Here is a 16401-nt window from a genome sequence, read left to right as displayed (position 1 = left end):
AAATCTCCTTCTTGATAACATCGACAATGGACAGTTAGCTCTATTTGCAGTCCAGATGCTTCTACTCCCAATGTCCCGAACATACTGTAAACCCAAAAAAGAAAGTCTGGGCCCACTCTCTCTCCAGAGCCGTTAGCTAACCGTCCTTTTTGTATGAACATCTACTTTTGATTCCAGGTCAGAGTGACCCAGCTAAAAGTGCATTGCAAACTTTGCAAACTTTATTTTGGTCAAATAAGATTTTCGAACACATTTCTCTCCTCTGGGGTCTAATGACCCCCACAGTGACCCGCTATTTTATAGTGGGTATGTGATACATATACTGTAGCTATACAATAACCTTTACTTTGTGTAGATCACTAATGATAAGGTGTTAATATCCGAACAGTGAGTATGGTCGCTTCCAGAAGCTTCGAAAGACAATAGCTTGATGTGAATACAACTCGGACACAAACCGATTTTATAAATACCATGGATTAATAACCGAACCGAACTTAGATAAAATATATATAAATCAAAATAAGATTGCTCAAACAATGAGAAAATAAATACTTGAAAACGTGACTAATAAAATGAAACAATTCTATAAACATCTCATGTGTCATATGTCACATATTGACAAGATTAGTATATATTTCAAGGTTTATAAAGTATTATAAGTATTGGACTCTCAGAGCTTTAACTGTTGTTAATACATTTGGTGGCTGGTTCTGTTTTTTAATCTTATTTTGTGTGTTATCTTATTTCATTCCTTCATTCTGTACTGACACCACAAAAAAAAAATGTGTTTACAACAAAAGTACAAGTGGCAATAAAAGTACCTTATTCTGATTTTAATTACATCTAAAAATAATTTGAAATCAACCAAATACAGTTTTATTTTTAATAACTTCCTTTACTGTAGCATCTTTGAATTCACTTCTTTGAATTAAGCTTACGTTAATAAAAGATCCATTTATTTAAGTCTTGAACCAAATGGAAAAAAAAGCAGTAATTATAATGTGTGAGTTCAGTTATTTCATCATATAACAAATTATAAAACATCATGGATTCCGGATTTGTTATGCATTAACTCCACCACTTATAATACTTATAAAAACATTGTTTATGTTGACATATGTGATCATAATCAGTCAAAATGTATTCTATAAAGCTGTATTAATCCATCATAGTGTCGTATGAATGTGTAAATGCAATACTTACAAGACCTCTATAGAAATTATTTTTGAAAATACGTCATGTTTTCCTCGCCCAACCGTGGGTCACCTTTTGTCTCCTCTAGTGCTCATTCCTTGTGTTTACTCATCTCAAATCATCTTCTCTCATCCTTTTTTGCCTTCTTCCAAACTGGCTAATAAGAGCCTGCCATACTTGATAAGGGTGTCTAAATGTTTGAAATGTAAAAAAGTAAAAGCTTGGAAATAAATAATTGAAATGAATAATATAAATCATGGTCCCACAACATCAGAAGATAGGGTTCCAGTGGTTGGATGTGCAACCATTTCCAGGTGTCCTTTGCCCGTTGTTAAAGTATTTAACTAAAACACACAGAGAAGCATATTTTGTAATGACTCAGTGGAAACTGCCAAACTTAATTTGGACAACACACTCAGCCTCAAGCAGCGAAATATTCACTGGCCAGGTCGCCTCTGGAGTGTTAAATGAGCCAGTGGATGTGTGAAGGGAGGACTTTAGAGCAAGCATTTCCCTGTTCAGAATGTGAAGCGTTGTACTCCTGTTATGTTTACCTCATTATACCCTTGAAAAGAATCAAAAATAGTGTTGGAACTGGCATGGGTTTAGGTAAGCGAAGTTTGACTAGTATTTGCTGAAGTTAATTATATAATTCTTAATCAAATAAGAAGCATTTCTTTGCTCACACTTTTCTCAAAATGGAACTTATATTTCGTTTTGAGTTCTATGGATGGATGTGTGTCCAATTTCACGTGTTTACTTTTTTTTAAATATTTGTTCCATCTTTACATTATAATCAAAGCTGAATACACTTGATGTGAAAACACTTTAGAAATAGTTGTACCAGAGAAAAGGAGAAGAGTAATAGAACCAGTGAGGGTTATTGATGCAGTAAAGGAGGAGCATGGAGGAGATACGTTCAACCTGGGGTGATGCAAAGGTGAAAGAGGCTGGTTTGCAGGAGTGTTACACAATAACTTTTAGAGAGGAAGTTACTCGTGTCTTCACCGGGGTCGACCTCTGGTGCCGACGGATCCAGAGTCACAGAGATCATTTAACAAAGTGAAAAACACCTGACGAAGCAGATTGAGAAGAAAAAGAAAAATGCATGTATAACAATCTGATCTTATTTAATGAATCAACCAAAAGTACTGTACAGCAGAGGAATACATTAACAGTTTGAAAAATACCCATCAGTGAGTGTTACACATGCCGAGAGATGCCAGTCAGTCTATGATGAAGTTAGACCTAGACTTGTTTTTATTGTCATTGCACAGAAAAATACAGCAGTGAAACTGGCAATGAAATTTGGCAGCTTGGCAACTGTTAAAAAATACAGCATAGAATGAATGTGTATAAAAAAGTATAAATATAAATATGAATAAGTTGCTTCTTCAAGCGCACCATCACGTTGCAAAATGATGTATGGAAGATAGGAACTGTATTTAGCCGAGCTCCTGTTTGCCAGACAATGTTCTTTGAATACAATTATACAATAATTTGCACTTGTTAAATTGTTCAGACAGTTTTCCATCCGTTCACCCGTTAGATATCTGTTCCTATAAGACAATATAGTATTATGCTCATGTGACATCATGTGCAGAAGGCGAAGTCAAAAGACGCAGCAGAGGTAGTAAATATGACTCTGTATTCCATGAGCATCATTTAGTTATAGCAGCTCTCAAGTTATTTGCTTTGGAAAGCTTTCGCCAGAGGATGTGATGAATTATGTATCGGTGCATTTTTTCAAATTAGAAAACCCCTGATGATCTGAAAATAATCATGACAGTTCAAAAAGATCTGGTCCAGGACCTACATATTTAAGTGTCTGACGGATGTTTTGAAGTTTCACTCTCCATTGATATTTCCCAATGATTTTACCTTTCATGACTGTAACTTTCCTAAACCCTGCCTCGCAAGGGCATTAGTGAAACGTGTATTTTGGTAGACGTGCTAAGTGTTAATCAAATATAAATGAGAACTCTACACAGGTGGAAGGACAATAAAAGGTTGGCTGGTGCTTTAACCTCACAGGACACGTTTTTCAAATTCAAAACCAGCTTGTGTGTATTGTGGGTTTCCTCTGCAACCTCCATTTCTCTACATCAGTCCAGAAATTAATCTTTTAGTAAGTCCTAGGACTTGTTGTCCATAGGTTTGATTTTACATCGAGCAACATGTTCTAACTGGACTGACAAGCTTTCCAGTGTCTCCCTGGTGCTATTTTTTAACATGTTATATATGTATTTATGCTTTGTAGATTTGTTAAAAAAAATATGACAGCCTGAGAAAATTTACAGAATACAAAAACAGATAACAATAAGATGGAGAGAAAGAAGAAAAGAAGCAGCCAGTTGAAATGTTCATTAAATTAGTCCTGAGTCAATAAATCAGGCTGTTCTAAATCAATCCATTGTCCACAGTCTCTTTTGATGAACTTGACAAAAGGATTACAGCCTGTGGATCAAATATTCACTAAAACCAAATTTCCCAAGGTTAGAAAGAAAATTCTGCTCAATTCCATTAGATGTCTTTTGTTCATCAAGATTGGTTGAGTAAACTGTTATTAAAACATGTGTATTTAAAAAAGGAAATCTCTGAGGTATGAAACCTGTTTGATCAAAGTGAATTAAACTATGTAATGTACAGTATATGTAATACTCATTGGTTTGTCAGAACGGCTGTTTCTTTTCTTTTCTTGTTCACAGTTTAGCAGAGAAAGTAGCACAATTAGGAAAATAAGCAAATTGCTGATTTTATTTTATTAGTTTTAAAATGATATCTGCATTGATTTCAATCATGATAAACGTATATAAGGTATATAAGGAATAGATTTTGGTAAAGATTCAATTTTATGGATGAAGATTCATCGATTATTTTGGCGGTTTGACCCCAACGGCAAAGTTTAATGGATGTATAGGTGGGTTTTTTTTTTAATACCCCTATCTGTCCCCTGATGGAGTCTTTACACTGCTGGAGCTGAAGTCTTTAGAAAGGATGGGTACTACGGAGTCCCGGAGGTGACAAAAATTAATTAAATCTTGAGATACTCGTATCCTGTGAAATTCATTTTCTCGTGATCGCATTTTATAAGTACAACCCGAACTCGAGGAGAAGGCCAATATTAGGGAACGAAAGTGTCTTCTCAGCATGTATAAACACAAATGTGCAGACGAAGTGATAATATTTGTACAGATCCCACAACAAAAACACACCCGATCTTCAACCCCTGTACTTATGCCAGTATAAAAAATAAAAAAATAACTTCATCTAGTTGCTAAACTACTCTTAATAACTACAGTTATGAACAGTAACTACATGACTCAAAAGAGACTTGATCATTTTGGTGAAATAGATCTTACTGAAAAGAACTGCCCCGGCATCAATAATGGAGAACATTACTGGTCCTTTTAATCTAAGGTGTCTTAACTGGTGCATTTAAATAATGCGAGATGTGAATGTCATGAGATAGGAACATCTCTAGATATGAGAATCAAGACAAACTAGAATCTCTAGATGAAAAAAAAAAAGAAAAAAAATACATAGCCACCAGGGCTCTGTAAGATATAATCAATTAAATTGAAAGTGCCACTTTATAATGCACCTCACAGTTTACATAACATGATGTAAGAGAATGAGTGACGGTGGCAAGAAATTAACTTCCTTTTAACAAGGCATATACTTGATCAGAACCCAGCTGGGTTGGATAAAAGAGACAGGGGGATGAAGACAGAAAGATCGGGAAGGCATCAGACATATCAGAGGACTCGCTTGGTAAGGACTCCGGTGCTGAGTACCGGGAACTGAAACCATGACGACCGGTGGTTTGACGGGTGGAGGAGTGTTGTGTTGCAAGCTTGTAAGGGGAACTGACAAATTTAAAACTTGGCATCCTCGCAATGATGGGTTTGAGAGAAGAGCAATAGCTGTGAGAAGCAGGAAGAGAGGATGTGGAAGAAGAGTTGTTCAGAGAGTAAAGCTGATACGCCCTCCTTCAGCCGAGAAATGAGAGCAGAGTGATGAGGAAGAGTTTTGTGAGAGCGAGGACACGAACAGACTGATTGAACTTGCGCTAAGATTAATTTAGTCAATTGTTTTAGCTGAAAGAGTGGGTAGCCTGATCATATAAAAAAAAATTATATAGATCCGTATAAAACTCAACAAAATTGTCCTTTAGTAGAAATATACTTACAAGATTTGATCTTGACTCAAATAAGGGTAATATTTCGATGTATAAAGCCCACTGGGAGGTTAAGATGTATTTTGATTAAAATGGAGTTTTTTAAGACAAAAATGCTAAGTAGTTTAACCTGTAATATTTCTAATTAGCTTGGAGTCCTCAATGAGGTTATAAATTCCGGTAAAACTACTGTTTACTGGGGAAAATAAAGAATGTTATCTTCTATACTAAGTGGATACTGAATTTCCTTTAATCTGATTATTAAAACCCTTATACCTGGATGTGTAGTTGTGGATTGAAATTCAAACGTAAAGACTTATATACTTACTTACATACTTACTATAAAAAGCAGTGGCGGGCCGTGCATTTAACACAAAGGCCTTCAGTGGTGCAAGTTTGAATGAATCCGACTCTCAATAACTACTTTAAGGTTATTTATACACCACAGGGATCTGAGCGTGTACAGTAATAGGTCGAGTAGACGTTTAGATCATCATCAAATGAACAACAAAATAACATCAGTGCATTATATCAAAATATCACTCGACTACAGTCTGTGTGGTTTCCATGGCCACGACACGCGCTCTGTACACACGCTCTGAGAATACTTTTTCCTTTTCAATGGCACTACCATGTCCAATTATATATAGTGCTTCAAGGTGGCATGAAGAGTGGGCAAAAAAAACCTGTGATTAATGTTTAAACACCTTAAACACGGATTGAAACGTATGCATGTGTTGTAAATAATCAACTAAGTTTGCAATCCAACTACAATTTCTTTTGACGAACTGTTCGGAATCATCAGCAGAGTTGAAAACTGAGGAAGACTAATTGAAATATGAGAAGTGAGAAATATGAGCTTCTCACAGTCTTGAAAGACTACTATTGTAACCGCGGTTAATCTGGATTGATGAATACTTTTTTGCCATAACTTTTACGAAATTGTGATGGTGATGTTTTCTCTTTAAATCTTACGAGCTCTGTCAAGTTTGAGGTGTTTTGTCAAGTAGCTTGGGGATGAGCTCGAAGAGTCATTTAGCTTACCTTTTAGCATGACGCTAGCAAACTTCGGTTCCGCACACATAGCCTGTGGCTACCAATTGGCAAGAAGTTTACTTCGATAGTTTCCATTCCCTGGTGAGCCTCACGGCTGTAATTCTGGAGCATCACACGGATAAGTTTACCAACTCACACACTTTGGCAATATTGTCACCTTGTTTAGCAATAGCTGCTAAAATGCCCTTATTGCTAATGATCTAGATAAGTGGACCCCAACCTTTTCCAACTCAGTGCCCACTTTTAAGCCTCAAAACCCTTTGCCCCCCACCTCCGACCCCATAAATACGAAGGCATTATAATGCGTTTGAACATAAAGGACTGAAATCAATAAAGGAGAAACATATTGGAAGCTCCATGGTTACTAACACAGCATCTGTAACGCATTATTGATTGTAATGTTGCAACACCACATACTTGAAGGAAAAACAATATAATGAAAAGAATAATATGATGTATTCTTATTTTTATATAATTACATCCACCCACCCACAAAAAATTATACCATTTTGGAAACGATTTTGCGGCCCACTTGCAATACCTTGGTAGGTTGGGAATCTGATGTTTAAAAAAAAAAGCTTGACTTCGTAGGCATCGTTTATTTCTAACAAAGATCAGAAGCTAAACACTACTATAGCGCCCACTCATCGCTCCTATTTTAATAGAAAGTTGATACTAATTACTACTTTCTTTTATTCCATTTCTTCTTCTCTGTTGTTACCAATGTGACATTTTCCTTCATGTTATGGTAATGTTTAAATTTTGTAATTCTTATATATTTATTTATTTTAAGTTTAATTCTAAGGAAAACATGGTCATTTACGTTTGTTGGCTGAAATCTAAATTTACTGACGATTGAACTGCTATCAACGATTATTAAAGGTAAAGGGTTTTGCACTAATTGTTCTAGAAGTACATCAACATCATTCGTTTTTAACAATATTTTGCTTTCCTACAACTTCTCTTTAAATTTTACTATCATTTGTTGTTTCGGCATTTAAGGATCTTTTTATTCTCTAGTGACTATGAATGTCTTAAATGTTAAAAGTTTCTATGTTGTTGTGGCCCCTTAGTGATGCTCACTATGACCGGGTGTGTTACGTTTAATTGTAAAATAAAAGAAGCTATCTATATCCTGCCCAGCTCGATATATAGAGTTAACAACTGATGCATTTCTGTCGGAAAGGCTGATGAATTTAACTGCCCTTGCGGTGTCGTAGATTCGACCTTCATTCTCCACAGCGCATTAGAATATTGTTTGTCAACGTCTGGACCGTTTATCCCGTTAAATTCTTCATATTTAATCATCTGATGCTGTCATTGAATCCAATCGAGGTTTTGGGGTTGAGATCCAATTACATTCAGTGCTGGTGATGATATCCGTCATTTTTTCTTCAGCATAGTTATTTGCAACTGTAAGTATACAAAAAACAGCCACAACGTTACCCATTGTAGAGGACATCATCATCTTAAGGTTGATGGCAGAAGAAAGAAGACGTGATTGAGCTGTATAAATTAGTGTATATATATATATATATATATATATATATATATATAAATCCAGATTATGTTCATGATTGTGAATTATATTTATTAATAAAGTCAAAAGTGAGTGTTTAGAATAATAATCTGAGAATAAAGTTTAATGAAAATAACATAAGTAAACTACTGTCAGGTATAATTCCTGACATCTAGGTCAACCCAAGGAATGCCGGCGATGCTCTTGCCAAGAGGTGAAATTTTATTCTTTGGGACGAGTTTTATGTGAAACCTTTAAGCTAGTCTTCATCCGTTACATGGCCAAAGTTAGCTACCGATCTCGGCCGGTTGATAAGCATTCATCATCTGAAAAAGATTAAAAGATAGTTGTCTGAAAACCTCTTTTAAGTGAACAATATCAATGTCATATGTTGTTAATATGTGGGCAGCAATACTTTTCTGTCTAAAAATGTCTAACATTCAGTCAAGAGGTCGATAAAACAGCTCATCGACTGTTTAACAGGCTGTGGTTTCATACAGTGTAATTCAATATACACAACCTAACAGAATGTTGACCAACATATTTACAGTACTTGTAGGGCTGGATTTAGATGACGATCACAGTAAGTTTTTTCAGAGAATTCACAACATTATTTTCCCGGTAATGTTGGTTGGCTGGATATCCAGTGAGTGTCTCATTGAACAGAAATATCAAGGTTTCTCTTTTTTTTCTTTCCACGACCCTGTTATTCTTCCATGCAAATTACTGTTACTGCATCGATGTGTCACCCCTTTTGTGCCCTATGAATTGTCATCGCTGCCTTCACCTGCACGACACACGTTATCTGAGTTTTGTTCACAGAATGACTCACTCGAGTGAGGGCACCCACATCCATGCAGGGTTGTTTTATAAGGACATATAGGCTATATATATATATGTATATGTATATGTATATATATATATATATATATATATATATACACATGTCACAGTACAGATTGGAATCCAGTAGGAATTCCAATCCATACTAGTACAGAGTACAGAGTATTGACAGAAGGGTTTTCAGATATCTAAAATAAGAAGTAATTCACCTAGAATAGTAATGTTGAATTTAGGCTTACCTATGCTGAAATTGTAGGTGTGAAATGATTCAGTCTATTTTCCAAAACATTTTAATGCAATCCTATTATAATTGGATATTGTCCTGGTAGAAAAGCTATCCTTGTAGGATCTGGAATCCTTCTAGTAGATATTGGAATTCCAATCTGTACTAATAGGATTCCAGATCCTACTGGATTCGAAATTGTACTTTGACATATATAAAACACTACAATAATCAGCAGAATATTTTCCTCATTTACTCAAATCACATAAAACAACGTCTCTAGAGACCATTTTTTCTGTACTGACTCCCTATCCCTGGTAGATAAGTAAGTAAGTAAGTAATATTTATTTATAGAGCGCTTTTCCAGACCAGGGTCACAAAGCGCTTTAACAATCAAAACAATACTCAAAAAAGTATATACTTTAAAGATCAAGATAATACTGTGAACAACACAGGAGTTCCAGAAAATCAAGGAAAACATCCTTTATCTTTTTTTTTATTTTGTCATTAAACTAAACAATCTCTGCGCATTCTTTCATCATTCTGTCAAGTTTTTTTTAATTAAAGGCCACAATAGAAAAAACCCTTCACAAATATGGCTCATTATGTTTTGTTTTTTATTCTGTGTAGTTCATTTAGTTGTTAATCTTTTTATCCTTTTAAGATCCTTGTGTTTTTCTCCTTTGATCAATGCTCTTTGCACTTCGTATTTTCACTTTGTTGTTCTTGCGTTTATGAAACGTCCCTACCTTCTATTTTCAGTGAACTGGAAAACCTAATTTCCCGAAGGAGATCTCCAGAGAGATTAATAAAGTCAATCGAATCCACTCTAATATATATATATATATATATATGTCGCGTGTTATTTGAATCATGGAATATGTCGCTATTCCAATGAGCAAGGGTAAATCAAATGAGTATTGATAGTTGTTATACCAAATTCACAACTCAGGCAATCGGAAAACAAAATTTGAGGAGTCACTGAGGGCGACAGTGCAGAACATCCATGCGAGTTATAAGCATGAGCAGAGGGCGTGTGACACCGAGAGGGATAATTTGGCGACGTGTCTACAGGCGGCGGCGGGGAGTGAGACGGGGTGAGTGACACGCCACAGAGAGGCGCGAGCGGCACACAGGTGTCTGCCAGCACTCTGGCCTCGAGGCAGATGCTGGAGTGATGCTTACAAGACAGGTCAGAGGCGTAGAAGTCATGTCGCAAACCACGGGCGTAATATGAACTTTTTTTTTCATAACATCTCCATCATGTTGAAGCACAAACATTCGGTGATTACCTAAAACAGCCGCGACATCACGAACGAGCTTAAGCACATTCCAGCCTCGGCACTAATGACGCTATTACACCTCACTTTAGCCCGAACTATCATGATTCATCTTAATTCGACGATTGTCGGGTTGGAATGTGCGAGACATTTTATTAGGTAGTAATTATGTCACCCAGAGGAGTTCTTGTTTGTTCCAGCCGAGGAACAAATTTGGAGAATGGCAATGAATTCAGCGACTGCATAATACGCAACTGGAAATTGTTTTTTATACTCAGAGAAAGAGAGAGAAAACCTTTGATACTGGCAGCCAAATTGTCACTTTGGAATTATTCTTTTTCAGATGATTTTGCTGATGAGCAGTAGTAAATCATTTTATTATAATTTACAAACACTTATTATCTCTTTATCAGCTCTTTTAGAAAAGATGATTTCCTTTCTTGAGAAACCAGCTCCTCTGGGAGAATTTAAGTTATTACCATGATGTGTTTTGTCGGAGACATGCTTTCATAGGAGGTAAAAACAAAGATAATGGTTACATATACAATTAATATTAAAGTGATAGTTCACCCAAAATTAAAACTTCACTCTACTCACCCTAATGTTGACTAAGGGTTGAGATTATGTTCAGAGTAATCCGTCCCTTTTTAGAGTTATAGAAAAAATGTTTGTTCATTTAATGTAGTGATTGGAGCTCTGTTGTCTTTGTCTTTATCTTCGTCCAAATACCTCAAAATAACATTTAAATATGTTTAAAAAATAAAATAAATGTTTCTCTAGATTTCTAAGATAATCAACTGGCTTCCCTTTACATACTGTGAGCCTTTACTTTAAACCTATCAAACTTAATTCCTAGTATTATCACTGGTTTATTAAAAAAATATATTATATTTGTTCTTTATCCTTGATCCCCAAATGCTTTTTTGTTTAATTTACTGTGGAGGATCCTGCCTTTCTCTATTTATTATTGCTAGAAATTGTTTGCATAAATAGGAACATTTAAAAGGAAGTTTACAGATGTGAGTGACAATTAAAAACATTTAAATCTGTGTAATTACCCCAACACTAATAATAACAACCGAATAACTTCCTCTGTCCCTCAGTGATAAAATAGTTTACCCATCTAAATGAAATCAGCCGAATCAATACCTTACAGCCTCCAGTTCCACATATATAGCATCAAAACAATTTGAAAATATGAGCCAGGATGTGTTATTGACTGAGGAGCAAATTAAAAAGAGATTACAGGTTGCGTTTGGCAAGGAGTAAGGAATGGAACTTTTCACAGATAAATGAGAAAGAGGGTTTTTGGAAAAAAAATGGAACTACAGAAAGATCCTGAAAGCACTCGACCCAGGAAAATAGTCCACGGTCTGGCAGTCACCCTAATACAAAGTAATTTCATTTGGCGAGGGTTTGAATCTCTGTGGGGCAGGCTTTACTCGGCTGCAATTGTTGCCTTGGGGACAAAACAAACTGAACAAGCCTTCTTTTTGGGACGCTACAGATGTTTGCTCTGATGTGACGCATCATTAATGTGAAGTGTGTGGATCAATTCCATAGTTTAACACAGCAATGATTCACAGAACAATACATACGTATATAGAGTAGGCAATAGCGGAAGTTATTCTAACTGCTAAATATTTAAACTACGGATGAAAACAATACTCAAATTCTAAATTGCAGTTGTCAAAATGAGCTAATACAAGAGGGTGAAGGAACATTTTTTTTATTATATTGCCATGCTATAAATGTACACTTTACATTGTAGGGATAATAATTACAGTACTTTAAGTTTTACATTAATGAGTGCTCTAACTATTTTACTTGGACAATAACTGCGATTTTAACTGCCTCGTTTCTTTCTTTCGTACAAGGTTGATGCTTCGAGACCCTGCCGGCTATTTATATTCATACACAATGATAAATTGATAGAAGTTTAATACTCGTTTAAAATCAACCAAAAATGAATGCTGGATGAGGTAAAGAGTGGAAGAAACACAATGTCTGGTTACTTTCTTTGCGCCTCTTTGACATTATTGATTCATTCAATGACAATGGGGGGGTCAAACACAAGACACTATGAAAAAAAGTATCACACAGAAAAACACTAAGGCAGAACTGCAGATCTTTGTGGGTTTGATTAGTCCACTGTGTCTGCACAAGTTATTTTATTCATGAAATACTTTGAGATTTATATAGTTTGTTATTTTCCTTTGGTTGTTGTGTTCTTTATTCAGTGCTTTTCAATTGTGCTGTTGTGTGATCGATAGGAAAATAATGCCTTTTGTGTGTTTTAACTCTTCAGGGGTAAATAAACTGGGCAAGTATCCTAATTTAATTTTGTAAAAATTATATTTTATATTATTATTATTACCTTTTGTCTGACGTAATTATTCACAGTATTCAAACTTGGCCGGTAACTTACCAACACAGCCAATGTCGGTAGAAAAGCATGTGAAATTGACGTTGGGTTATTTTCATGTTTCTTCTCTTCCCTTCTCTGTTGGACATGACAATTCCCTCTTGCATTTATAGAGGTTTGCTCTAAAGAAAATGTGGTGTAAAAAGTAGAGTTTGGTGAACAGCAGGCAACAAGATGTCAGTGCCAGAAAGAAAAAATTACCCTCTTTTTGAGTGTCTCCGCTTGTGGTTAAAAGCTGCCCTTTTTCTCGCATGTATAAGGTATGAAGGTGTCATGTGGCAGCAACATGCTGTGTCGCCACAAAAGAACATAACGGAAGGGAACAAATTCAAAGTTTTGTCAAAGGTTCTAAAATATCACTTTTTTTTTACCTCTCTGAATTCAATCTTCATAATTTTGCATAATTTTAGCATTTGTTATATTTCAATCTCAATGGGATATAACATGGCAGGAGGAGAATTGCAGTGGAAAAAACCCTCTGAACTCTACATGGAACTCCAGGAAAATCCTTTGTTACATATTCTGAAAATGTCATTCAAATATATGCATTTGTTCGTGAGTTATTTTGCCTATAGACAAACATGTTTTAGCACCGGTTCAAGCACTTGACTCCGGTGATTAAGCAAACCCGTAATCCCTCTTTATTGATATCTTTCAACATTGTGTTGTCGTGTTCCTGCTGACGCTGGTCCAGATAAATCACAGTAGAAGGTCAGGCTGACGCTAGTGATATTTCCTGTACTCTAGACGGAACATTGATGTCGCTCTGTGTCCTTCGGTAGTCGATCTAAGCAGACGGTGATGGATCTGGTTTTTGTTTTACACAGGAGGAGATCCTTAGTAGTTTTTAAAAGTTTAAAGCACATTCATTGTCATTCTACCATTATGTGTGAGGGGTGTTTGCATATGGTGGAATTTCCCGCGCTGTACAGAGGTCAAGAGTGTTTGACTTTTAGCGAACTTTTCTCTGAATGTTGTCTTTTTAGAGTGTATTCATCATTTCACAGCTTTTAAATGGAAAGTTGTTTGTGCGGGAGACTTAAAAATGTAAATATTCCTTCTGGTGGTTGCCAGAAGGGTACACTTGCTGTTGTGTCCCTCCGAATGTTTTGAGAGTCTCTCCAAATATATTAACTCACAGACTTGTACACACAAACACAAACACACACACAGACAGACACGGTGGTTTGTGCGTGACTGTTTTTGTATTCAGAAATTAACATCCAGTCTCTGTCAAGACTTTTTTGTTTTTGTGCTTCATTGCATAAATTATGTATTTATTTCTCAGTCTGACTTGTTGTGTGTGTGTGTGTGTTTGTGTTTCAGCCTGAACTGAAAATGACTTCTCAGCTGTTTTTTGTGTGTTAGATGACTTGCATAATGTAGGGCATACATTCAGTATAAGTAGCAAGATTGTTGAGTTATACTCTCTGTTAGAGGGGATTACTTTTTTCTGGTTTTGCTTCCTCTAAAAGTTCCAGTGTGTTCAATTATGTTTGGATGTTTTAACAATATCTGTTTTTTAGGCAAATGGTCTCCAACCCCTAGTCCAGGGACCTGTTCTATTGATTAGTACTGTCTGAAAAACATTGCATTTTCCTCTGAAGTAAGATTAGTCTGAGACTATTGACACAATAATAATTTATTTCAGTAAATTTTGCTCAAAGAATAAACTAGTGAAAATAAGTGAAAACAAAATTCTAAACTATTTATATATTTTTTCTGTGAATATAACGCTGGTCCATAGACAAAATGTTGGAAACCCCTGATTTAGGCCACATGGGCATGTTGCGTAAGTTGTGGACATAGACCTGTTTTGTTCGCGAAAAGGATAGCTTCATGAAATACAAGAACAAATACACATTTTGTTTGTCATTGTCAATCATTCAGTGAATATAATTTTGCTGTGGTATATAGTGATGGTCTGATCAAGCTTCGGAGTCCACTAGATGGCGGTCTCTGCGCTATTTTCCTTTGTTTTTAACAACTGTTCTAATGAAACATCACATCATTTTAAAACTGATGGCGCCACCTACTGACCTCTCAACAACATGATACTGTTTCATGAAGCCTCATCACTAGTGGTAAACGTTGTGAAAAAACAAACATGGTTTTATTTTATAAGATGGTTAAAAAATGTCTCTTTATCATTTTATGGGGGGGGTTAACATTTGATATGTGAAAGAAAGTACAGTTCAATTATAATGAGGGATTCATTTTAATGGATTTATTCAGGAGTCGAGGCATCACGTCCACACATAAGACCTCTCCTAAATGTATTTCAAGGAGCCGTAAAATGTGCAAATGGTGGAAATAGATCCCAGATGTGTATACAATGGCAGTAATCGACGCCTAATGCTCTTCATGCATAAGTGATGACTCAGTGATTGAAATTATGATGAGGAACTTCTACTGAATCATCTTTTCCTGACAGCATTTCGGGGGCGTCATTATTCCTAATTTCATTATTTTAAAGTGTGTCATCCGTGTCTTTCTAGGTTTGCTTCAATTAGTGAGCTGGCTCCACTCGGGACTCCAGTAGGGACGGTTTTCGCTGCTGCCATCAACCAAACAATCTTCTATTCAATCGTGGGAGGAAATGACTTGGGTAAGTGCTTCACATCCTTTCTTTTCATCATCATACACCTTTCCCTTCCACTTTACAAACAGGAGTAAAAACCTTAGATCTTCTTAAGCCGTAGAAAATGTGATAGCTGTTTGCTGTGTGGGTTAAACATTACTAGATGCTCCCGGGACTTATTTTTAATAATGTAATAGAACCTTCACTGAGGGGCTGCAAAGTGTTTGTCAAAATGTTATTTGAATACAAACAACTATCTATAAATGAAAAGACTCATCAAAGAGCAGCTAATATAATAGTCAAATATTTAATTTGAACAACCACCGAATCACGTCCTTTTCCAATTAACAAAATTTCCTAAAATTGTTGTGGAAATGTATTATTTGCTGCTTAATGAATACATTGTTTCATGTTACATGTGTACAGTGTTTTCACTACACGGCTGTTTTATGAAGCTTCATCACTGTTATATATGTTAAGTAATATATCCGAAAACTAGTGATGACAAAATGAAGTCTCAAGCACCACTGAAGCCTTCCTGAGTAGTTCATCTTTGGGCCAAAGCTTTATGAGGCTTTAGGTGGTTTATTTTCTTTTAGATTATTTCTCCTGCTTTTGAAAGTATATCACAGAATAATAAAACTTTATTAGGAGGGATCAGCTCAAATGCTGCCACTCAGGAGATGATGAAGTCTTTCTTGCAGGCTCAATAAGAACAAAAGGTTGTTTGCTATGTCTCGCACGAAAATCCGCTAAATCCAAAGGATGTACAAATATTTCGACCGCATTAAGCTCCGATTGCATCCTGAACCGGTCACATGGCTGGTGTGCGAGGCCTTGAACGTCATCGCATAAGTCACCAACACACGCCTCGATACGCACATCACTGAATCTCCGGGTTGGGGATGAGATCCCATCCCAAATAAACAATTTCCCAAAGGAGACCTCCTGAGGGATCAATAAAGTTTTACCTTTACCTTAAATAATGGAGTTGAAGTATCCTGGGGTCTTGGTCTTGAATGGAGCGAGTGATCGACAGGCGGATTGGGGGGCCTCTGCAGTTATTTCGGACTCTGCACTGATCCATGGTCGAAAATAAA

The 16401-nt window shown here is 36.1% G+C and overlaps 1 protein-coding gene across 1 annotated transcript in view; it reads left to right on the top strand.

Moving 5' to 3' along the window:
• Positions 1-16401, top strand: part of LOC148069571 (protocadherin-15-like) — a 159384-nt gene that overhangs the window by 111731 nt on the left and 31252 nt on the right. The window contains exon 25 of the mRNA XM_087803083.1: positions 15219-15328. Within this exon, the coding sequence (XP_087659209.1) occupies positions 15219-15328 (110 nt within the window). The remainder of the gene's footprint in view (positions 1-15218; positions 15329-16401) is intronic.

The sequence above is a fragment of the Callionymus lyra genome, chromosome 11 (genome assembly GCF_982586985.1).
Source record: "Callionymus lyra chromosome 11, fCalLyr1.hap1.1, whole genome shotgun sequence".
Classification (NCBI taxonomy): domain Eukaryota; kingdom Metazoa; phylum Chordata; class Actinopteri; order Syngnathiformes; family Callionymidae; genus Callionymus; species Callionymus lyra.
Note: the sequence above shows the minus strand (reverse complement) of the source record. Positions and strands in the feature narration are given on the sequence as shown.